General features: G+C 41.7%; 1 protein-coding gene across 3 annotated transcripts in view; it reads right to left on the bottom strand.

Annotated features, from left to right (window-relative positions):
• The window catches only part of CCDC85A (coiled-coil domain containing 85A), a 178,122-nt gene that overhangs the window by 8,545 nt on the left and 144,433 nt on the right, over nt 1-25,144 (bottom strand). Inside the window, exons 4-5 of one of the 3 annotated variants that reach the window (XM_079791548.1) lie at nt 4,419-4,553; nt 1,138-1,257 (exon numbers count right to left, since the gene is read on the bottom strand). The exons of the other annotated variants lie outside the window; for them this stretch is intronic. Of the exons in view, the coding sequence (XP_079647674.1) occupies nt 1,138-1,257; nt 4,419-4,553 (255 nt within the window). The remainder of the gene's footprint in view (nt 1-1,137; nt 1,258-4,418; nt 4,554-25,144) is intronic. 3 annotated transcript variants of the gene reach the window in all.

Below are 25,144 nucleotides of genomic sequence, written 5' to 3'. Positions count from 1 at the left end.
AAGGCAGTGGTCCGCAAACTGCGGCTCGCGAGCCTCAGTTTGCAGCTCTGTTGACATTTAATGAGTTTGCCGACCACTGATCTAAGGGACAGTAAAATACAAGGAGGGAGTTAAATCTGCTAAAACTAAATCAACTCCAAATAACTATTTTGAAGTTCTCATCTATTTATTTGCTTTATGCATGCCAGGGAAACATGTGGCCCACTCCAAAAAAATGCATCTTCAGTCTGTGGATAAGTCCTTCCGAATCCAAAACAATTTTAGAAAAATTGTGAAACTCATGTGGCAGACTGAAGCACTCTACCTGCTTCATGCTCAGAATACTTCATCAGGCTACATGTTAGGGATTATTGATTTAAAGGACAGCGCTTTATACTTGGAAACTGAAATTTTCAAGGAATTGTCTCAATTTTAAGATAATTTTTATTGCATTTGTTTCTATTCTGAAATATTTTGCTTATTAATCTTAACTTATGGTACTTATTGGAAAGCTCGTTATTGGTAAAGAAAATTAAATGACAAATGTCAGCCAAGTCTTTTTTGAAGCCGTTACAGAATTTGAAGTAAAAGCCAAAAATAAAATAGCATTATGAGCAAGATCTCATACGTATTTTGTAATATTCTATAAAGGAACATTAACTAGAGTTTGAAGACCTAATTTCTTTTAGTGGAGGAGGGAGTAGGTTTTGTTTGTTTCAATAGTTTCTTTTAGTAAGTTGCACAATGTGCTTCATTTGCATAAAGAAAGAAAAATACGGTATCCTTCCTTCCTTTGGCCCACTATGAACTCCCTCTATTTGAAGACACCCATGCTACAAACATTGCACATAAAATACCTGTAACGTTATTTTACACAATGAATATACATGCACGTCAGACTTCAAATTCAACTCGATGCAGATAATGAATCACATTACTCAAAACAAAATAACACTAGAGATTCAACCATAAGTACTCAAACCCATTGTTAGTTAAAAAATTAAAATCATAGTTCAAAACTTAAGATAATGTTACACCATTAGGGGTAAAAAATGAAGTATATATGGTTAAAACAAGACTGTGAGGACTACTAGACTACAGCAAACAAACCACAACACAACTGATTTTCTTGATAAATGGTTGTACACAGTTGGTTACCTTAAGAGAATGTACCACGGGTTCAGGCTGCTGAGAAGGTGTGGTATGTCCACTGAAGCTAGCTGGAGAGTTGGGTGAACTGTTATTCCCATCAGCCCCTGATGACAACCTAAAAGAACCCTTAGTAGAAAATCAACAACTTTGTTATTAAAACAAAAGTCGTTTATAACTGCACAGATGTCATTCAATTTCACTGCCAAATGAGAAACAGCCATTTTGTTAATTTTTTTTTCCCCGAGACTGTCCTACAATACTGTCCACCTGTTAATTGCAATGTACTTGCTGCTTGACCAGCAAGAAAAGTTAACCAAGAACCATCTCTACGCATGTCCAGATGTCATTTCTAATTTACCAAAGAGAGCAAAGCCCCCTAAGGAATGACCATTAAGCATTTCAATAATGATTTTTTGAAACCTAAACATACTCAAGTGTAGGGAATTTGTGAGTTACTCTGCAGCTGAGTTAACATGCTCATTCAGCAAGACAAGTGCCTCATTCCATATGTCTCAGAAAATGCAGACACATCACATTCTTATAAAACTCTCTCTCTTATAAAACACTTCTTTGAGGAAAGACCTGTAGTGGAACATATTCCAAAGAGATTTAACCAAATTCAGTATTTACTTTCAGAAAAAAAAAAATCCTCTTATTTTCTGGTCTTTTTGGATATGAAAAACAAAATGGATCAGATTACATATTTGTAGTTCAGTGACTCCGCAACTTAGTTGTTGAGGAATCAGAACCTGCCATGATTGATTTGGCCTGTGAGAGTCCCCGTCACCCATATAGGAACTGGGGGGAAATCAAACCGACTTTTTCTAGGGAGTGCTTGCAGAAAGACTAAAGGACCAGGGAAGAAAAAGAGTAGTAGTTATCTAAACTCCCACAAAAAGCAGGCGAATGGGAATTTCACCTGTGTATGGTGATCATGACACTCAGAGGGCCTGAGAGATTTTAATGTCTGTCCCACAAACCTAGAGATTTTTTTCATGCCTAATAGACTAATAACTGCTCTGTTTCTCTTGGATCCCATGAATCTAATCCCTGGAAAAGGAGCATCATGTGTGGTTTGGAACTTTTCTTTTCCAGCGTCTCTAAGAGCTTTTATGTTGTGCATTTCAGGGATGGGAAGGGAAAGCTGAGTGCAGCCTGTCTTAGGTTTGGGCTTTATGCAAACCATGCTATTTTTAAAGACATTGACACTTCCCGTTGATTTTTACAAAAATTATTATGCATGCAATTTGGAATATGGTCTCTCCTCCCTGTCGCTGTTGCTGCTTATGTCCTTGAAGGCTATCCTCACAAGCCCACGGAGACCGTGTGCTTTTCCTTGCTCAGAGTTATGGAAACACATCAGGTCCTGCCCAACCCTCTCTAGCCAACAGGGAGGAACAGCCACAGAGTGTGACATTTAGGTGACCTCTCCAGTTTCTGTCCTTCATTGCTACTAATGACTAATAGCAGGTGATGACACAGGGCAACCAATTAGAACAGTCCCAACCCTCTCCGGGGAAAAAAATATTTATAAGGTATGTTTTCCTATATTTGTAATTCATACCAAATCAGACATAGTACCCGATACAAATAATAAAAGGGAAACTATTTGAAGTTGGCTCAGTGGGCACACCCTCCCTCCAACTCCACCACCACATTTTGGACGTCCTCCTCTTCTGAAGACATCAAATGTTCCCAAAACAAAGGAATTACAAAGGACGCTCTAGTCCTCTACCATTCTCCTTCCCTGCTATCACCACGCTCAGGAACTCATGTGAAAAGGCCTCTGAGGTTACGCTGAGTTCACGTCAAACCTCTCATTCAGGACCCACCACGGCAGTTTTGTCTGTCTTCTGACTGGCAATCTGACTTGGCTGGCAATACTCCTTCCCCCGCTGGGCTACCCTCCTCCCAGTCCTTCTCTTTCGAAGGTTCCCTTCCCAGACCTGGCAAACTGGGAGGTATATCAATCCTTGCATGCTTTTGCTTTGGAATGGGACCTCCATCTTTCAGGCCATTTTAGTTTAAGAAAATTTCTAAAATCAGTGATAAGGATCTTCCCTTAACCAAATCCTCTAGATCAGTGGTCGGCAAACTCATTAGTCAACAGAGCCAAATATCAACAGTTCAACGATTGAAATTTCTTTTGAGAGACAAATTTTTTAAACTTCTTCTAACGCCACTTCTTCAAAATAGACTCGCCCAGGCCGTGGTATTTTGTGGAAGAGCCACACTCAAGGGGCCAAAGAGCCGCATGTGGCTCGCGAGCCTTAGTTTGCCGACCACGGCTCTAGATAATTTAGCATTGTTTAAACTTAAGGAGAGTCCTGTTCTACCCTTATCTATTCAGAAATACAAATATCTTATTAAAGAAGTTTCTTTAAATAATAGGATCGTAATAATAAAGGCTACAGTAGGGGGAAATGTATAATTGGGGGATTAAAGTTCAAATCCACTTTGTAAGCCATGGACTAATAATCACAGGGAGGATCAAGATTCATGGTCAGATGGTTTTTGTGAAGCCACAAAGGTAGCCAAGTGCCTGGTAAAGTTGTACACCAACAGGTGCTAAACAGGTTTCTAGATTGTAACAGAATCAAGCAACTCATTCTATCACATTTAGTTCCCATAAAATAAAAGGACAAATTTATATGTGCTCAGTAGAATGAGACCAAAATTTGGAGAATTATCTAGGTTGTCAATACATAGTTGACTAATATGTTTTCACTAAAGTATTTTTTTAAACGTGCTACTGAGTGAAACATATTTTAATAAGATTGAGCCCATTTAAGTTGTAACATGGCTGGCTCAGGAGACAAGGAATTTAAAGAGAGGAAAACCTTAATGAAATTAGACAGGTGACTCCCAATTTCAGGGAGGCTTGTTTCCAAGGTCCATGTGATCCCATAGTGCACCACTGTCTCCCGGGCCGCAGTCAACTGGAAAGGGCAGGGAATAATTTCCTGGGCTGGTCAACAGCCATCTGACAGTGTCTAACAATTCATTTTCATGGCCACTGAACTCTTCAACACCTTTTCATGAAGGTGCAGGCTACCTTTGTTCTCCAGTCACTCAACTTTCACCCTCAAGTTCAGGGGGAAAACCCTAGAGAAGACTGTGTAGGAGATGAAAGACTACTCCCAACGTCCCTCCCCAGATTTACACCCACAGCAGCTTTCTTTCATGTACACAGACTGTTCTCTACCCCCAGCATAACTTCCCTCGAGCAGCACAAGCCACCTGGGTTACACACAAGCAAATGCAGCAGCCGGCTTGTCTTCACTCACCGGGAGAGCGGGCAGGCAGCGTCCTATTCCTCGGCACCCTTGCCACCACTGCAAGACCCGCTGGGCTCTGGGCCCCCAGCCTTTCTCCATATTTGAGCTGTTTCTAGCTGGAGGTTGCCTTCTATTCTGGGTGGCCTTATATTTGGAACAATATAGTACAATCACTCAGAAAAATACCGTTTCCCAAGTCTCAAGAAAGCAGATAGAACAAGAAGCGTAATGAAATGCACCACAATGACCACAATGGCAAGCTGTAACATGCACCTGTGACCAGGGGAAAAAGTGAACATAAACTGAAGTCTGTGTATTAGAGCGAATACTGATTTTTAAAATAGATTTTGGCAAAGTTTTAACTAATTCTCAAAGTATCAAAAAGTGGTAGATGGTAATGCTAAAATTAAAAAATTGAAGCTACATAGACAAGTTTATTTTGTGGGTTTTACTTGTGAGAAACAGAAGTACCATAAGTCTTCCAAGTATGTAAAGCAGTGTAACTTCAGGACTTAGCAGAAATTATTTGAAACGCATTTGGGAGCATGATGCCCTTTTGTTAAGAAACACAAGTTGGGTGGATATATTTAACAATACTCAAAAACTGATGCTGCATCTAATTCCAAAAAAAAACTTCCTGCACATTTAAAAAAATGCAGGGTGGGGCAATAGTGGGTCTACAGTTGTCTGTATAGAAAATACAGTAATTAATACAAGAATAAACTTCCATGTATTCTCAACTATAAACCCACTTGTGCTACACCCTGTACGTATGAGTGAAGGGGTCACTATTGCATCACAGTAACTGTTTTACCTGGGACATCTTCATAATTGTCAAAATGTCAAATAATCAAGCTGATCCCTAAACTTCTGTACTAGTTCGAACTAGAGATATCACGTAACTAAAATAAAAATTAAAAAATATCCCTAAATCCCAGTTTTTTCCATGGCCAGACTGTAATTCTACTAAAAATGATCAGAACCAAAATGAACTTATTTGAACATACTTTCTCCTTCCTGCCAACTTTCACTAAAACCTTCAACTAAGAATGCTATGTCCGAAAGAATAGCAACATTTTAAAAATAAAATACGGAAAATTCACAAAATAGTCCCCAGATTCCAGTGTCTACATGTTTAATTTTAGGAGACAAAAAAAAACAAACAAACAATTTTTTAGTTCTCATCAATCCATTTTCCCAGAAGTAGGTGCTCTACTGTGATAGTACTGGTCTAATTTTCACTCTTCTCTAACTTTTGGAGGCAGAATAAAGAAAGGAGTAGCAATGATGATCAGTAGTTGTTACTCACACACTCTTTCCAGAATCTATGAAATAGTAGCAGTTGTCTATTAAGCCACACATATTCCTCACATAAGAGAAAATTACATATTTGCACTTGAACCATAATAATCATTTCAACAGAGCAACACTGATTTGAACATGGCTCTTTTGTAATAATTTCATATGTCAGTGTGTACTTTATTTTTACCATCAAAAGAATTAAATCCAGTAATTTATAATATGATTGATGGCTTAAAATTCACCTCCCAACCCAACTGGCATAGTTCGATTTCTGAGACAATTCTTATGCGTAATGCAGTATTTTACAAAAGAGTTCTCGATTCAGGATTTGGTTCTCTCCGTGACTTCCACATCTCTCAGACCTTAGGTTTTTCTGATTCAACAACTGGGTAAAACTTAAGAATTCCTGTTGTCATATGCCCCAATGTATAGTAAGAATTCCTGTTGTCATATGCCCCAATGTATAGTAAGACTGAATCCCAATGCCTCTCCATTGCAACAAAATTTATCTTAACATGAAATCTAAGGTAACCTCTATAACCATTTAGAAGCAGCTGGAAAGAACAGCCATTCAGTTACAGCCATTCAGTTACTATGTAGACAGTGTACAATATTTTCCCACTTTCAGAGAGCAGATAAAATATGAAATATACTTTCCTCAGGATCTTATATAAAAGGTTCTTTTTAAACATTATATGTAGAGTGCATAGTATTATTAATCTCCTAAGTGGGGGCAATATACATGGGCCATATTTTTGTGAAAGAATAAACTACTTGGTGATATAACTATTTTAAAGGAAAAGGTACTCTTTTGGAATCAGGAGTATTGACTTTCTACTCATGTGGGCAACATAATTTTTGTTTGTTTTTTAAAATTCTGGTCTTGGAAAAGTCTGTCCTGGACCAGCCATCATTTTTGACCTTCAAGTAAACTATACTTGAGTGAATGGTACTTATGTACTAATGAAGGCTTAGCTCTTTGCAAGCTCTACAATTATCAATCGCACTATTTTCTGAAGACAGCTTCATAAAAACATACTAAGCCTCCTGTAACTCTGTGGTTGGAATTGTTGTTGGCAACTTTGGAACTCAAAACGGTGGAAACCCAGATGCTGGCCATCAATTGGGAGAACCATTTCAAACAACCTTAAGAAAGTCACTTTCTATTTTCTGAGTAAATCCCATTTTGCTTAGCTTTGTTTTCTGCAGTTTTTAAAAATTCTACATTTATGAAAAAGAATACCTGAATAACCCTACCAGTCCATAGAAATCTGAGTACTCATTAGCCACTTTCTATTCAGGTAAAGTAATCAACGAATTATTGTAGGTATCAGGACAGTCCATCCTAAAGGACAATAGCAAAGTAACGCTCTGCATCAAGACTGTGTGGGAGGTAAATGACAGGTTACTTACCCGGAGGCAAGTACTCATTACAGAAACCATGAATTCTGTGGTGTGAGCAAACAGCCTGGATGAGGGAACAAGAGTTATCCCTTCGTACCACTGAAAAGGATCCATGTTTGGTTCTGCTAGCCCTTGTAACACAACATTTCTGGAAAGTCTTCCACGAAAAGTGAGATTTAGGACATTCTAATATTGTCCTTAAAATCACTAACTTCTTAAGAATTAAGAAAAAATGGAACCATTCAATTTTTAAAAAGAAAATGTATTACTTATAGTCTCGCAGCAAAAAATAATTACAATACACAATATGAATTTTAAGAGAACTGATAAGATGAAGCTATTGTGAATAAGTTGTCTTCTGGCTATTTTAGTAACATTGTTTTGATTAATACTTTGGAAGTTTCCATTCTTTTGCCTTACAGAGTACACATTAAAAAAAATCTTCTAACAAGAATAATGGTACTGTCTTTACATTTTATTATATAAAATGCAGGCTTCCCATTTCGATATAGATCAGACAAGTGCACTTGTAAGAAACTTTAGAGCCCAGCCCTCTTATCTATTATAGGAAGCCAACTATGTAAGTCTGAAAATTGATCGACTAAAGTGGTTTCCTGTTAGTTAAAGATGTTTAATTTTTTATAAGCCCTGAAGGTAGGTCAAACTATACCTCATCAGAACACATACCTAGTTTAAGAGAGAGGAGGAATTCAGTATTTCCTTATCATAGGGCAAGAGTGGATGGTTGTGTATTCTCATCAGGCAAATAATATTTTGTTCCATTTTACCAATCTACACTCTGACATTTGCAGAACGGCAATACCACATAAACCCAAGCCCAGACGAGAGACTTGAAAGGTCACCTTGACAGACTTCTTCCAAAAGATTCCTGCAAATGGGCTTAGCAATGCTAACAGACTCTCTGCTTTGCTCTGATAGAGAATAGTTGATTGTAGTCAAAGAAAAGTTTAGTTTTTATTTAATTAAAGAGTCTGAATTTACTCAATACTGACTTAACACATTAAATAATTTCCTGGATTTGTAGATAATCATTCATTAAAATCATTGTTGCTAAGCACCCACGAGAGGTAACACCCCATGCTATGTGAGGTGGGTATCTATTCCAAGGTTTGCTGAGAGGGCAGCACAGTAAGTCCAGCTCATTGACTCCAGGGTCAGCCACACTGCCTAGGTTCAGATTCTTGATCTGCCACTTAGCAAGGACATGATCTCTCTGTGCCTCAGTTTCCTCATCTGTAAAATGTGGGTAAGATGGTATAATACTACTACCTCTGAGTGAGGCTAGGTATATGAAAAGTGCTCTTACAACAGTGCCTAGCCCACATTAAGCACGCTATAACAATGATGTTCAACCCTTTTACTCTCACGGCACACATAAACTAATTACTAAAATTCTGTGGCACACACACACACACAAAAATATTTTTTGCCGATCCGATCAAAAGAAAAATAGGTATAATCAGGTGTTGGCTGTTGTCATATTTTTAGTTGACAATCTAAGGGGGAAAAGGTCAGGTATTGCATGTTTTCAAAATTTCTGCAGCACACCAGCTGAAAATTGCTGCTCTGTAAGTATTTGCTGTCATCATGAATGCTTTTGCTACACATTTTATAACCAACTTGTCAATTTATTTCCAGATGTTTATTATTTGAGCAGCAGTTCTCGGGGTGATTTGGCCCCCCCGGGGGGACATTTTTAATTGTCACCGTGGGGTTTCTATGGGCATTTAGTGGGTAGAGAGGCTAAGGATGTTGCTGCCCACCTGGCAGCACAGGACAGTCCACACAAGGAGTTACCCAGGCCCTAATGGCACTGGTGCTGAAGCTGGAAAAGCCTGATGTTGGAAAACTGCAAAGCAAAGTTTCTGTTGATGGCTCTGGAGCAGATTTGGCAAATGAGGACAAGTCACCCACATGATTCGGAGCACTTAGCAGCGATTTCAGAGTTTTCTCTCTTCAGCTTCGGCCCTCATGTGGTCTAAGTATAAAGACATCCATCTTTTCCACCTCCGAATAGGAAATTACTCTTTTTAACAAAAGGAATAGAATTTAAAAATACCCAAAACATCCTACCGCAACAATGCGAGCAGAACCAGCATACAAAGCGGGCAGGTACAGGGCAGTGGTCCAAAGAACAGATTGCTCTCCGAGTGGAGAGATCCAGCACGCTGCCCCCATGAAAACCCAGACACCATCCCACAGAGAATAAAATTGGCAGAAGGTGGTTTGCGGAAATTACGGAAGGAAAATAAAGCTTTCTCAGCAACACAACAGGTAAAGATTCTGCACTTAACTTTAGGCAGACACACCAGGAAAGAATAAAATTGCCAGGAAATAGAAATGAGGGCCCTGACCCATGAAACAACAGCCCAGAGCAGGGGAGAGCATTGTGTGACAGGCAGAGGCACACCAGAGAGACAGAAATCTGGATCCGAACAGTGGCCATTCTCTCCTTCACAGGAGGCTAAGGGCTGCAGTCTGTCACATGTTTGTCTCCTCAGTGGGTGGAAGACTCCTGAGATCGTATCTTAGTCAAAACAGCTCTCAATTGCTAAGCTCCTGTTACATGTTAGGTCTCTCCTCAATGCAGTCAATTAAAAGATTATTAAGGCTAGCTAATATGAGCTCCCACTACGTGTTAATACCCATCAAGACACTAACTGTGGGCCTGCTACTATTCTCAATAATTTGCACTACATAATGATTTCTTTATTTTTGTTTAGGCCCTAAAGGTCTCCTCCTGTTCAGTGTGCTCATCATGCAGCCCCAGGGCCTTCAAGGAGACCAGGGCATGCTGGAAAGATGGTTGGAGTGGCCCAGGGTCTTGGGAGGATCAGAGGACAGTGTGTTAGTCACTGCTCCACTCCAGCACATCAGCGTGGTGTGGCGGTGACACTTACAAAACGCTGCATCTGTAACAACATCCCAAGGATTTTGAAACTTGGGATATTACAAAGTAGCCTAAGGAATATGTTGAAAGTTATTGACAGCTCACTTTGAAATACTGTGAGTCATGACATAAATGAAATACAATAGGGCTCCAGTTATTTCATCAAGAGAACAGTCTACTTCCTGTTCTTTCTTCTCTTTGGATTTGGGTTCCAGTGAGACTTTTCTGGGCCCCGTGCTTTTCTTATCCCCTATAGTGTGATCCAGGAAGTCACTGTCTTACCTCTGGCTCTGCTCATTCAATGTGCATAGTCTCTCTCTCTCGTCCTGGAGTAGGTGTCTCAAGAACTCACTTTGCTCACGGTTCCGCTGAGGAGTGAGTCAGGATCACGTAAACTTTACTTTTCATTATTTAACAGATGGGTGTAGTCACCTCGACCACTCACCTTACGGGAGCTGACAAGACCCTTTCATAACACAGCTCTAAGCCCTCTCACATCTTGCAGTAATATTATATATATTGTGGAGCTCCTCAAGGTCATTGCACCTGACTTACTATCTCTGTAATCAGGATGACTAGCACCCCATCTGCTCAATAAAGTTAACATGTCAACGGATTATCAAAACCAATGGTGACAAAAATAGTTGTATAAATGCTTCACTTGTGTGCCTATAGACTTGGTAATTAGTAGGTTCCCAACTATTTGTCAAGTAACTAAAACACACTTCTAGAGCACTAAAATGGCCTCAAATATGTGACACTGACATTTTTGTGAGGATCCATTTTTGGCAAGTCCACACAAATTAACTTAAATCCTCACCATGTCCCCCTCTCATTAGCCAGTTACCATTATTCTAGTAAAATAAATCTACCCTGAAAATCTTGAATCACTTCCATCTATTTCTAAAGCTGTATGTTAAATATGTTACAACAGTAACTAAAACGATCACTAGAGATGGTATAGACCAAAAGCAGAAATAGACTTTATCACTGGGACATCCAAAGTATATGCTGAATCCCATCCAAATCATTATGTAATGGCAAACATCAAATGGTGAAATATATATATATATATATATATATATATATATATATATATATTAAAAGGGATATAATTCTCAGCTTCATTAAGGGTAGGCCAACCATAAGTATCCAGATGTTACCAGCTAAGGAAATCAGAAGGCAATATTTATTCACTCACTCCTCATTCATGATGCCAAGTAACAGCTAAGGTTGAGGCCTGTGGATTCACAGTAGAGGTGGTAAGGAGCTTCCATTCAGAGAACCTGGGTTGTAGACAGTTGTCTTGTTCAGGGAGATGGAAGCAATTCAGAGGGACTTGAGCCTAGGATGTGAGGGACAAGCGGAGCAGGACAGAGGCTGACATGAAAGGCAGAAGTCAGATCACAAAGACCCTTCTACATCATCAGAGGGCTTTGAAATTCATTTTATACTGAGGCATGAGCAGTGGCAAGACCCGATTTCTGTTTTATAGATCACTCTAGCAATGTGGAGAATAATTTGGATGGGACAAGACTAGCTGAGATGAAGTCCAATTAGGGTATTAACAAAGAAGTTCAAGTGAAAAATGATTACTCATGGCATACACTGAACAACAGCAGAAAGAATGAAAAGGATATTGATGGATTAAAAGACAGGATGAGCCCTAATGTTTATCTGAATGTAGGCAATGAGGTTGAAAGAGGAATCCAGAATGGCTCCCAGCTTTCTGGCTGGGTACCAGCTAAATGGTCATGTTATTGACCAGGGTCGGAAGTGCCAGGAAAAGTAATATATCTAACTCTTTCATCAGATTTTAAAATCAAGATCAAAGAGGGAATTAACAATGTATGAAGCCCCAAATCATCTTTTTTTTTTCATGGCTAGCCACACAACTGGGTTTCTTCTGACGCATAAGAGTGCCAACTATTTCAATTGTGATAACTTTACCCTCATGCCATGATGAAAATATCATCTGATCAAGCAATATAATGTTCTTGGAAGGAAAGTAATTTTGTAATATCAGTGCGGGCAGGTAAAGCTTGAAGATATATATATAGTTCCAAGAAAAAAAAAAGACAGTAATTAGAGATTAGCCTTTTTACAGGAATTAGAGAGGGCCAGCCCCAGGAAGGAGAGAATTAATATCCTGAGAGGGCGAGGGCGGCAAACACCCTGCGTCTCTGCAGCCAGAGTGACAGCAGGCAAAGCACAGTGAGGGCCTGTGAACAATAGCTGCTGAACAATAGCTAGGAAATGGGACAATCGGATGTGCGCACTTTCTGCCTCTAGTAATGAGCTTATGTGCTTAATTCTAGCCTCCTATTAACCACCCAACTCCCAGTGAGGAGCACTAAAATGTGCAGAGGAAAAGGAAGGGTACATCTAAATGGCTTCATCAGGTTGACAATCAGTAGTTCAAGTTTACCGCATATGTGCATACTTTTAGGTCTTGGGCTTATAAAAAAGGGAGATGAGGGGAAGGGGCGGGGGGGGGGGGGGGGAGGGTAGGACTAAGAAGGCACAGAACTGAATTGCCAGTGTAGACACAAAAGCAAAAAAGTCCTGCTAACAAACACTGCATTCGCATTGCAGAGCAGAGCCGATCCGTGCTTGTGTTGAGTGCCTCCGCTCTCCCTCAGAGCCCAGTGGAAGACACGCACAGAGCTTGCACCCTTGGGACTAAACCGCCACGTAAGGTCAATGCTTGCCAAGTTGACTACGAAATGCTACCCGGTGAGGTGGTGGTTGCTGCCCTGGCTTGAGCACAAGGCAGGGCCTTCAGTTTCATCAAGGACTCTTCCAGTACACACAGCTCCCCCACAAAATAGGAAGGTGGAGATGAGAGAGGGGTGGACAGGGGGACAGAGTCAGCTTCATACAAGGGCAGCCACCTCCCGGGGAGACGTGTTGATAGTACAAGTAAGTACAGCCGCTTGTCGGACTGCACTTCCTAGGCCATTTGCTGGAGCTGTATCTTGGAGCGTGCACAATGATCCTGCACTGGACAGTTTATGAAAACACCCGTGGCCAACATGACGTGGGCAGCGGGAGCACGACAGTCACCAGCGGGAGAAACGGAATCTCCCGTTAGTGAGAACAGAGCGCACAGGAAGCAGGGGGAAAGCATGAGCTGTTTTCACAAACAGCTCTTACTAGGAAGGAAGGAAGACAGTGACTTAAAAGTAGGTTTAAGTCACTAACAAACAATTTATGATGGAAAACACGATTTTCAGATTCAAACTTATATATGCTCATTTAGTAAATAATGCTCACCAAGGTATGTCTAGGCCCTACTAGAGAGTTAAAATATAAAACAACTTTGTAGAATTAGCATAGAAAGGAAGTTCAAAACTCATCCATAACATATGAAAGATTAAAATGTTAAAGGCGCCGCTCCTTTCCGCTGGCATTGCACTCCTTCCCCATCTTTAAATCTCAGTTTCCCAGGGCACAGTCCACAAGCCTCTTCTTTTTCTCAACATTCGCACCGGAAGTCCCAATTCAGTCCATTAGCCACTTATTCTTCCACAATTGTACCTCTAACCCTGAACGCTCCTCTGAGGTCCAGATGTACCTATCTAACGCTGTATGTAACATCTCCTCAGAGACGGCCAACACCTCCCATTTACCATGCCCCAAACAGCTCGATTCCCCTGCACCCCCTAAGCTGTTCTCCCAGTCTTCCTAGTCTCAGCACACAGCACCACCTATCATCCAGTTGCTTAGCTCAAAATCCAAAGAGTCACCCTTCGTTCTTCCTAGAGCCACCTCACGGAACCACCCCTGGGCTGCCATGCACTGCATAGTCTACGCGAACAGTTCCTCCAGTTCCTCGGTGCCCACCTTATGAAGCCCCACGGGGTCCCTTTCCCGTGTATCCCCCACCCAGCCTGCCACAGAGCACTCCGGGCTCCACTTCTGTATTGTGAAGCCAGTGCCTCCTCACCATCTCCACCCGACCCCTTAGTTCCAGCCACGGTCAGCCCTGAGTCAACCACGCTAGCCCCCTAACGAGTGTCCCTCTGTCCCTGCTCTCGCACTGTGTCCGTCTTCTCTAACCAGCGTTGATGGCGACCTTTGCAATGTTAACAGAGGATACCATAACCTGGCCCCGTTCCTCCTATGGCTTTCCATCAAGTCAGACCCAAATCCCAACACCTGACCTTGGTCAGCGAGCCCACAGGGCCTGTTCCCTGCCTGTGTGTCTGACTTCATCTCCGGTTACTCTCCTTCTCACGCTGTTCCAGTCACACTAGCCGTCTTACTCCTGTTTCCTCAAACATGACTAGTTTGTTCCTACCTAAAGCTTTGTCCTTGCTGTTCTTGCTGCCTGAAATACCCTTTTCTAGCCACATTGCTTTCTTCCCTCAGGTCCCCGCAGAGGTCACTTCCTCAGGGTGGGGGAGGGTTCTAACTCCATGTAAAAGGCCCTGTCACTCCAGTCACTCCAATTTTGAACCCTGCTGTTGTTTTCTTCATAGTGATGATCACTCCCAGGCATTACATATTTTTGCTTTTTTAAAATAATGATCCACATCCTCAAATGTAAGCTGCATAAATTTCTTATTCAAGGCTATAGAGCTATTGTCTAAAACAGTATCTGTACATAAGAGACACAAAAAAGTATTTGAGGGAAAAAGTAGTAAGTGAATGGCCAAGACTTCCTCCTCCCGTTCCATATTTGTTAAGGTTGCTTTGGTGACTAAGAAAAGCAGTGGAGGCCCACGGATCACTTCCCATGGAATGAATATCCCTGTACCAATCTAACGATAAATGTAAAACTTTTTCATTTCAAATAGCGAGGTCACTGCTTTTGCCTAGCCTAGATTCTGGGGATGAAAGATCGCATATATAACTGAAATTCAAAATGGCTTTACCTAGTCCCTCCGTAAACTTTGACCACAGCTAATGGCACAAACCAAATCTGCCCAGTTAAAAATTTTCACTTTCCTGAAGTTTCTGGGTGAAGGACTTAAGAGTAATAGCAGGGCCAGTATTCTGAGTGCATTACCCAAACAAAGGATCAAACTAAACTTTAAAATGCACAGCTGAAATTTTCTAAAAAGCTGACTAAGAAATTCTGAAAAGTGACATTGTAAAACTTTAGGAAAGGCAGATTTTTAAACTGGAACTTTTTTAAAATTAGAAAATTTGCAATAGTATCATCCTGGAAAACAACCAGGCTAACCAGTTTAAAAAAAAAAAAAAAAGTTAAGGCTGCCTAGAGATGTCTTAAAAAGAAAGTGAGAAGTATTTTGCCTATTCAAGAGAAAAAAAGACCCAGAGACTAATGAGCTCCATAAGCTGCCTGACCCTCAGCAAGTCACTTGTCCTCAACGCTGAAATGGAGAGGCCTATCAATTAGCCTCATGTGGCGGCAGTGAAGGGTGACTAATAGACTTGATTGCAAGGCGCTCGGAAAACAGTAATTGCTATAGAGAGCTCTGCTATCAGTCCCCGCCGAAGCACTGAGAGTGAACACATTTGGCCCTTTCCGAGCTCTCTTCTACCCCTTGGCTCTTCTGGTGTCCGTCAGTCCTAGGGACAAAGACAAAAAGACAAGCGAGGATCCTTCTTGCTTTTCTACAGGTCCCATCCTGACGCTCAGGAAACACGCTGGACACAGGAACGAGCCTTTGTTCTCCTCCGTGCTCTCCTAGGCACCTTGCAGGTAAGGCTCTTCCTCTCCTTCCTTTCCACGCACGCGTACACCAGAATTAAAACCACAATTGGACAAAGATCACGGAAAAGGAGAATCCTATCTAATAAAACAGTAATATGCAAATCATCACTCCGCTACACTCACAAGCCACGCCCACCAGCCAACCAGAAAGCGAATATGCAAATACACCTAGCCAAGAGGGCTGCAGCCTCGGAGAGCTGCGGTTGTTGGAATCCTATCTAATAAAACATAATATGCAAATCATCACTCCGCTACACTCACAAGCCACGCCCACCAGCCAATCAGAAAGCGAATATGCAAATACACCTAACCAAGAGGGCTGCAGCCTCGGAGAGCTGCGGTTGTTGGAACTGGGATATTGGAGCCGAAGATCAGAGGGGAAGATCGGAGCCAGTGGGGGTCCCCCACAGGTGATCAGAGCCAGCTGGGGTCCCCTGCAGGCGATCAGAGCCAGCTGGTGGTCCCTGCCCAGGGCCCGAGCCTCAGCCAGAGGCTTGTGGCATTGGCTGGGGGCGGAGCTGGGCCATTGGAACCAGCTGGGGGTCCCTGACCAGGGCCCAAGCCTCAGCCAGAGGCTTGCAGCCTTGGCTGGGGGGTGGAGCGCCGGATGGGAGACAGCTGGGGGTCCCTGCCCAGAGCCCGAGCCTCAAACAGAAGCTTGAGGCCTTGGCCTTGGATGGAGCGGGAGATAGAGCCAGCTGGGGGTCCCTGCCCAGGGCCCAAGCCTCAAACAGAGGCTTGCAGCATTGGCTGGGGGCGGAGCCTGGTGATCGGAGCCTGGTGATCGGAGCCAGCTGGGGGTCCCTGCCCAGAGCCCAAGCCTCTGCCAGAGGCTTTAGGCCTTGGCTGGGGGTGGAGCCCAAGAGCGGAGCCAGCTGGGGGTCCCTGCCCAGAGCCCAAGCCTCTGCTAGAGGCTTGCGGCCTTGGCCGTGGGTGGAGCCGGGCGATTGCACCAGCTGTGGGTCCCTGCCCAGGGCCCGAGCCTCAAACAGAGGCTTTCGGCCTTGGCTGGGGGTGGAGCCAGCTGGGGGTCCCCTGCCAAGGGCTGGAGGCTTTAGGCCTTGGCAGGGGCAGAGCCGGAGATCACAGGAGACAGGTGTGAACTACAGAGGAAATACCTTTTCTGACCGCTCATTGGCTAAGCTCCCTGTATGCCACTGGTAATATTCTTAGTAACTTGGGTACAAGAATCCAAAAAGGTGATCTAGGGCTTTTCCACCACACTCCTGGAGAAAAAAACGAAGGTCCACTGCTGGAGGGCTAAGAAATGTCATAGCCTGCCCTACACGGTTTGGCTCAGTGGATAATGTCTAGGTTTGCCAACCGCAGAGTCCAGGTTAGATTCTGATCAAGGGCATGTGCCTAAGTTGCAGGCTCCTCCCTGGCTGGGGCCCAGGTCAGGGCTCATGAAGGAGGCAAGCAATCTAAGTATTCCTCTCACTTTGATGTTTCTCTCTGTCTTTCCCTTTCTCTTTCACATTCTCTAAAAGTCAATGGAAACATATACTCAGGTGAGGATAAAAAAAATTAAAAAAGAAAGAAAGAAATGTCATATTCTATGAAAGACACATCTTGAAAATGCCTAAAGAAAGTTGTCATTTTTTCTTGGTGAAGGGACTGGAGTCCGTGTTGATGAAAACACCTTGGTGGCTGAAGCTGTCAGTAGGACATCCCCTGAGGGCTCCCAGTATGTGAGAGGGGGCAGGCTGGGCTGAGGAGACCCCCCCACCCAGTGCATGAATTTCGTGCACCAGGCCCCTAGTATTAATATAAAGGACCTGAAAAGCACAATTCACTTAATTCTTACCAATAATCTCCTGATTTCTCACTCTTTCACAAAATGCCCTCATTACAAGCGTGATTAATTGATTGCTGAGCTCCGCCTAAGCTGGAAGTGGATTTCCTCCTCATTCCCTGATAAACATGGATTTAGAATTTCACTCATCTTTGAAGGACTCTACAGAAATTCATGTTCTTCCCGAGCCGCCAGCCACATGGTGTCCATTTTAGAGACAAGCCTGCCCCACGTTATCTAAGCAGCGATCTCTCTGAGACGCGCAAGAACAGCCAGGACACAAAAGCAATAGAATCAATCAATCACTAAGGTCCAGCTTCGGTAAGCATTCCTGTGTGTTTCAGAAAAGTGCTAAGTTTCTAGCTGGCAGAGACACACCTATTGTCCTTCCTGTAGGGGACGACCCGCCCTTTCAAGTCAAATGCAAGCATCTTCATCTCCCACAAATTTTTATCCCAAAGCTAAGTGGTTTGTTAGGGAAAAATACCTTTGCCTCTTGCTCAATGATCCCTCTGGTTCCATCACAGCACATTTCAAAGATACTGGTAAGTTAGGGCAGGTTTGGGGATGACAGGACAAAGGAACTTAAACCAATGAAAAAGTAAAAAATACTTATTGAAAAAAGTACATGTATATAGTAAATTCTCCATGTACAAATGAAAATTTATGTAACAATGAGACCCCCCCGACCCCAATTTAAAAAAACAAAATACCAATATTAAGAGATAACCCAAATAATTGACAAATTATTCTAGTGTGGAGCAGAGGTCAGCAAACTGTTTGCAGAGTTAAATCCAGCCCCTTTCACCTGTTGTGGAAATGAAGTTTTATTAGAACACAGTCACACACATTCACTTAGATATTCTCTGTGGCTATTTTCAGCTGTTCTCATGCTCCAGTTGCTGGCATGAAAAGTTGCAGCACCGTGTGGTTCACAAGTTTGAAAATACTATCGGGCCTTTTACTAAAAAAGTGCCAACCCCTGGTAGAGAGGATGAGAAGGTCACTGCAGACGGCAATGGTCTGGAAGATTCTGGAGAAGGAGGCAAGCAGCTTAAAGATAGCGGTTAGACAAATATTCTTCCCTATGTTATTTATCTAAGGGCTGGAAACATCCTGACGACTGAGAAGTCTTCCCATGCTGAGGAAATCTTTAGAGCGATGAAGTCTCCCAGTGAATAGCAAAACAGATGGACTAGAAACTAAACCGAGTTTCTTGGCTAATTCCAAATTCAGAACCCAAAGATACCACACCAGAGGTTTGTTTTGGATGGTGGTGCTGTTTTCATAGCTATCTTGCTTCTACAGAAACACACTCGCCACAAGACAGGTTTCAGAAAAAAAGAATCGCTAGACCAGTGATAACAAAAGCTGGACACAAATCTCGCCTCTGCCCATTAGCGACATTCTCTCACCTACAGGGGCCAGGGGCCCACAGCCAGGACCTCCGCTGATACCCAGGTTGCAGTCAGAGCTTGCGACAAAAACAAACATCCACCCCGTCATTTGAAAGAAAGAAGAGCATGTAAAAATAAAAGAAGTGGACACTATCCTTTTCATGGCCTACCGTGTCTCTCCTTGCGGCCTAAAGACTTAAGACTCTTAACACTTAAAACAAGTAGGATTGATGTCCTCAAACAAAATTAACATAAAAGATACATCTGAAATAAAATGTGTCATTTCATAAGGCAAAAGGTATTAAAGATCAGTCTGCTAACATCAAGCATTTTCTACTGGTTTAAAGACCAATTAGATTCTTATTTATTTCTACATCCTACTTATTTCTTATTAAAATTACTATGGCATCAATTTATAGCCCTGAGAAACCACCCAGAATGGAGAGATGTCTTACCCTATTCTCATGACTGATTCTGAAGAACTCTGTTACTATCAAGATCCCGTGCAGGGTACTTATTTTCAGTGGAAAACACTGGAGTGGCAGCTGCCCTTACCTGCTCTCAGGCCCATCTTTATCTCATTCTCAAGTGCCAAAGACACTATAACTGGTTTCCCTAACCAAGAAAATCCTCCCCCTCCTCCTCCTCCTCCTCCTCAAAAAAAAAAAAAAAAAAAAAGTGAATGCCAAACAGCCACATGAGTCACCTTCTTCACAAGTGACCATTTAGAGCAGTGGTTCTCAACCTTCCTAATGCTGTGACCTTTTAATACAGTTCCTCATGTTGTGGTGACCCCCAACCATAAAATTATTTTCGTTGCTACTTCATAACTGTGATTTTGCTACTGTTAATGAATCGTCATGTAAATATCTGTGTTTTCCGATGGTCTTAGGCTCTACAGCAGCGGTTCTCAACCTGTGGGTCGCGACCCACAGGTGGAGAACCCATAGGGTAAAATAATTTTATGGTTGGGGGTCACCACAACATGAGGAACTGTATTAAGGGTCGCGGCATTAGAAAGGTTGAGAACTACTGATTTAGAGGCTCAAGTCTTAGACCCCAGCAAAGTCCTCCTATGTTGGCAAGGAACCTCGCTGCCATCACCAGCTATCTTACCATTCACAGAACTCGCTGACAAAAGCATGTGTGTGTTGCAGGGCAAGGAACCACGTAATGAAATAGGAGTGGGGTAGGAATAGGGAATGGAAAGGGAATGAGGCTGGTCCCAAACAAAATAACCAAATTCAAAATGCAAAGTTGCTAAAGCACCCTTTGCCTAAAACTCTCTGCCAGAAGAGGACACCCAAATTCTAACTAGCTTCTGCTAACCTTTGGCACTCAACAGAAGCGTGGCACCCAAAGTACAAAGACCCATCATTCCCACACAATTATTTGTGGATAAATTCACTGGAATTGAGATTTGTTTCTGAGTGTGCATTTTATGCTTTATTTAAAACTGAAATTTCTATAGTTGTGTATATCAAATTCCTAGCGTATGAAAATGTTTAAATAAATTTAAAAATCCCTCTGTTGGCATTATGACACCCCTGCCTTGGGTGTCAGAAGAGCTGACACGTCTTGGCTACTGAAAAGCCTCCTATCCGAGAGCCAGCCCTTACAGCATGTGAGTCCGGGATGGCTCCCTCTGGTCCCGGGCTTACTATTTGTTACCTGTCAAACGTTAGAACTCCTGCCTCCCAAGTTGTTCTGTTGCAAGTGAGGCATTGTAGGTGAAGAAAAGAAAAGAGTACCAAATGAGATTTACATTTCTTCTGTGACCCTTACATTTCTATATTCTTTTTTTTTTTCTAATATAACTGCTAAGAGCAACAGCTACATCAGCAATTTTCAACTTTTCATCTCTTGGCATACATAAATTATCACTGAAATTCTGTGGCACACCAAAAAATATATGTTTTGCCGATCTGACATATATATATATATATATATATATATATATATATATATATATATTTACAAAAATAATAATAGTAATTACCTACCGTTTTTGTCCCAAAGTAACTTTTTAAAAAAGCAGGTTCCTATACTTGTAAATAAGGATTTCTGATACCAAGAATTAACCAATCAGACACAATCATCTTATGCAACATGACCATATATGACCCATATATTCATGGTTCAAGTCAGGGCATTCACACTGGATGGCTATTGTGTTGGTTGTTGTCATTTTTTTTATTTTTATTTTTTACAGTCTAAGGGAAAAGAGATCAGTTCCCCTGACTAAATAGTCAGGTATTGCATGTTTTAAAAATTCATGCAGCACACTGGTTGAAAATCGGTGACCTAGATGAACAAAACTACTAAAATAATAATTAGTCTAAGATTTGGAAACAGCCTAACTGCCCACCAGCAGATGAGTGGATTAAAAAACTGTGGTATATCTACACAATGGAATATTACGCTGCGGTAAAAAAGGAGTTCTTACCATTTGCAACAGCATGGATGGAACTGGAGAGCATTATGCTAAGTGAAATAAGCCAGGCAGAGAAAGATAAATATCACATGATCTCATTCATTTATAGAATATAATGAACAACATAAACTGATGAACAAAAATAGATCCAGAGACAGAGAAACATCGATCAGACCATTAAACCTCAGAGGGAAGGTAGGGGAGGGTGGGGGTCGGGGAGAGATCAACCAAAGGACTTGTATGCATGCGTATAAGCCTAACCAATGGTCATAGACAATAGGGTGAGGGCATGAGGGGGGGGGGGATGGGGAGGGTAATGGGGGACTAAGGACACATATGTAACACCATAATCAATAAAGAAATTTAAAATAAAATAAAATTTTAAAAAAGTTTTCAGCAAATAGGTTAGCTGCCTCCTTATTCTTTCATTTTTCTCTTTTTTAAAAAAATGATAGTTCAAAAGTTGCTTCTACTCTGTTAACCTATATTATAAAAACTCCAAAAATCTCAAAGAGGATAAAATTCTGAAACAGGGCTTGCGAATCATTTGTGTGACTCAATTGAACACTCCTGCAATCACAGATATTTGAGGTACTAAGAAGTTTGAGGACACGAAGTTCTCCCAAAGGAAAGAATTAGACCAGGTAAATACACTGTCATCAAGGATAACGGAGCACTTTCAAAACAGAGGAACAATCTTTGAATTGACTGTCTCTTTACTAATAGTAACACTTCCTTCTCACCTCCAGGTCTGAGCTTAACACTAGAACCCTGTGGTATGAAGTCCTTTCTCTACAGGCTTTGGACCTGGAGCAAGGTAGAACCCACGCATAGTTGGGATTGTCTCAGCCCAGAGAATGTTGGGAGCTACTGGGGCTAGACATCACTGCAGCAGCCAGTCAACAGCCCAAGTGAGGGCCAGGCTTACTAGTTATATACTGGAGGAGGGTATATCGGTCATCCCAAAGGTAAGTTCATGGGGTTGAGAGAACAGATTCCACCTGTTTCACCAATCCACACTGGGGTGGCCTAAGTAAACACAAGCTACCTTCGCTTTCAGTAATGCCACATTTACAAATGTGCGTGGGTTGCTTATCAAAATACTCCACTGCTTATTGATACAGAAACTACTTTGTAGAATTTTTAGAATAAACTCATAAACCCAAATCAGGGGTGGGAACCTTTTTCCTGCGAAGGGCCATTTGGATATTTATAACACCATTCGCGGGCCATCCAAAATTATCATCTTAAAAATTAGCCTGTTGTATTGGGTCAAACATTTAATTAACTCACCCCTGATGCGTTGGCAGGGCCAGACCCAATGATTTTCCAGGCCTTACGTAGCCCTTGGGCCGGACATTCCCCACCCCTGCAAATCTTCTCATACTAAGAATGATTACCTAGCCACCAAAGGCCCCTAAGTTATAAAACAATTAAGGCAAAGCCTGTATTTCAGATGCTCTTTCTTCATACTGTTTCTCTACACCTACTTTAATTAGCTTCTTAGGTTACCAGGCTACCAGGTTATATAGGCTCAATGGCACGCAATCTGAAAGATACTATATAAAAGCTGCATATAAACTGTAAAAGCAACCCTGGTCACTGTCTCACAGGGCACCTACACTTCCTCTTTCATTTTCTATGTCATCCACAACATCTAAAGAAAGGCCTAGCCCACTTCTTGCTGGCTATTATTTCAGATGCTTTAGTCTACAGAATGAATCCAATAAATCAGAAATCCTTTGAAAAAAATATGTTCTTCTCCCGGACATTGTTCCTTCTCTGTATCACAAGTAAAGACTTCGATTTATATGAAGGCACTCTTTTGTTATTCTCAGTCTAGTCAATGTAAAAATTAATGTATGCTAACTCATGGGTTTTGTTTTTTTTTCTCACAGTAATTTATTTTGGCTTATCTCTGAATGGAATTACTGAAAAAATATATTACATTTTAAAATAAAGACTATACATTCTTTCGGTATAGAGGTAAATAAGTTAATTTTCTAACATGTCCTATATACTGTTATTATCTCATTATTTAACTTTTTCTCCCTCTGAAATATCATGTCTCCATTCATTACATGAAATCATTTGAAATATTTTACATGTCATTTTAAAAAATTGTTTACATTAGTTTATGTACTCAGAAGAAAATATCCTAAGTTCAGGGGATCTTTAACTGTGATTTGTACCAACTTTTAAAAGGCATTTCCTTTTCAAAAAGTAATAAGACTTCATAATTTTGGGCTCTCTGAAATACTGTGTTTATGAGCTGGATATAAAGTTCAGCTCTAGGATGCTTGTAGGCTACCACAGAGACCATGGCAGAGCGAAGAGCCACAGGCGATGACAATATTCCAGAGAACCCATGCAGCCTCCACATGTTTCTCTCTCTGTTCTCCAGTAAAGACCCCCCCCCCCCCCCCACTCATTCTGGGACCTGGTAACTCTGCATGGGGACAAGACACGGCCCCGAGCTTTCTTTTATCCTTGGACTCAGAATATTCAGGACTGGAAAAGAACCACACTTACCAATAAAGCACCTGGCCAAAGAGAAAGCCATAAGGACTTATCACACTCGTTTTAGTCTTAGATAAGTATATTGGTAGGGAAAACTAGTGCCTTTCGGTTCATTACACATAATTTTATATAATGAATAAAAATAAACCTTCAGAGGATGCACATTATCTCTCAAAACACACAAAAGCTAACACGGCTTAAGACTAGTATGTGAGCTCCACTATACACATATTTGATGTGATATGAATCTCAAAGATATATACCCCTGGCTGTATGGGGTTTAAATAAATGTAATAGCTATCTGATGAGATTTTATTAACGTCAGAACCCAAAGAGGTAGAATAACTCACAATGACATAAATCAGTAGCTGTAAATAAAAGAACAAGTATGGTATTAAGTTGTAGTTTTTAAAAATTTTACATCAAAATAGAAAGGGGCACCCCGATCTTGTGTGGACATCACATATGAACACAGACTTTCTCCAGATAGAGTCATGGATTACAGAACTGAGAGCTGCCACATCACCTAGGACTGTGGTCAGCAAACTGCGGCTTGCAAGCCACATGTGGCTCTTTGGCCCCTTGAGTGTGGCTTTTCCACAAAATACCAAGGCCTGGGCGAGTCTATTTTGAAGAAGTGGAGTTAGAAGAAGTTTAAGTTTAAAAAATTTGGCTCTCAAAAGAAATTTCAATCATTGTACTGTTGATATTTGGCTCTGTTGACAATGAGTTTGCCGACCACTGACCTAGAACAACCCTCTCCTTTAGTCAAGGCACAGTGACCACACAGAGGTCAGAGGCATCCTGGCCTGGCAGCTGATCTGCCACCACCCAGGGCCACTGATCTCCATCAGTGTCTGCCCCAGCATGTCACAGGGCCTCCTTTAACCACTGGTTACCAGCAGTCCAAAGTCACTGCTGACCATGTCCCCACGTTCTAAAATAGCAGTTATATTTTTCTTATTTTTCACACAAGGCTAGCCTTTTAAATATAATTTAATAAAATCTCAAATCACTGAGAAATTTATTTAAACTGCCTTATTTTTCCAAGAATATAATTATTTGTCTACATTACATCTTTTATGTATAATACTAGAGGCCTGGTGCACGAAATTCATGCATGGGGGGAGGAGGGCGAGGGGGGGGGGTCCCTCAGCCCAACCTGTACCCTCTCACAATTGGGGACCACTGGCTCCTAACCACTCACCTGCCTGCTTGCCTGATTGCCCTTAACCACTCTGACTGCCTGCCTGTCTGATTTCCCCTAACCCCTCTGCCTTCCTATC

This window comes from Cnephaeus nilssonii, assembly GCF_951640355.1.
Source record: "Cnephaeus nilssonii genome assembly, chromosome: 15".
Lineage (NCBI taxonomy): Eukaryota > Metazoa > Chordata > Mammalia > Chiroptera > Vespertilionidae > Cnephaeus > Cnephaeus nilssonii.
The sequence above is the reverse complement of the archived record's forward strand: the minus strand, read 5'-3'. Positions and strand labels throughout refer to the sequence as shown.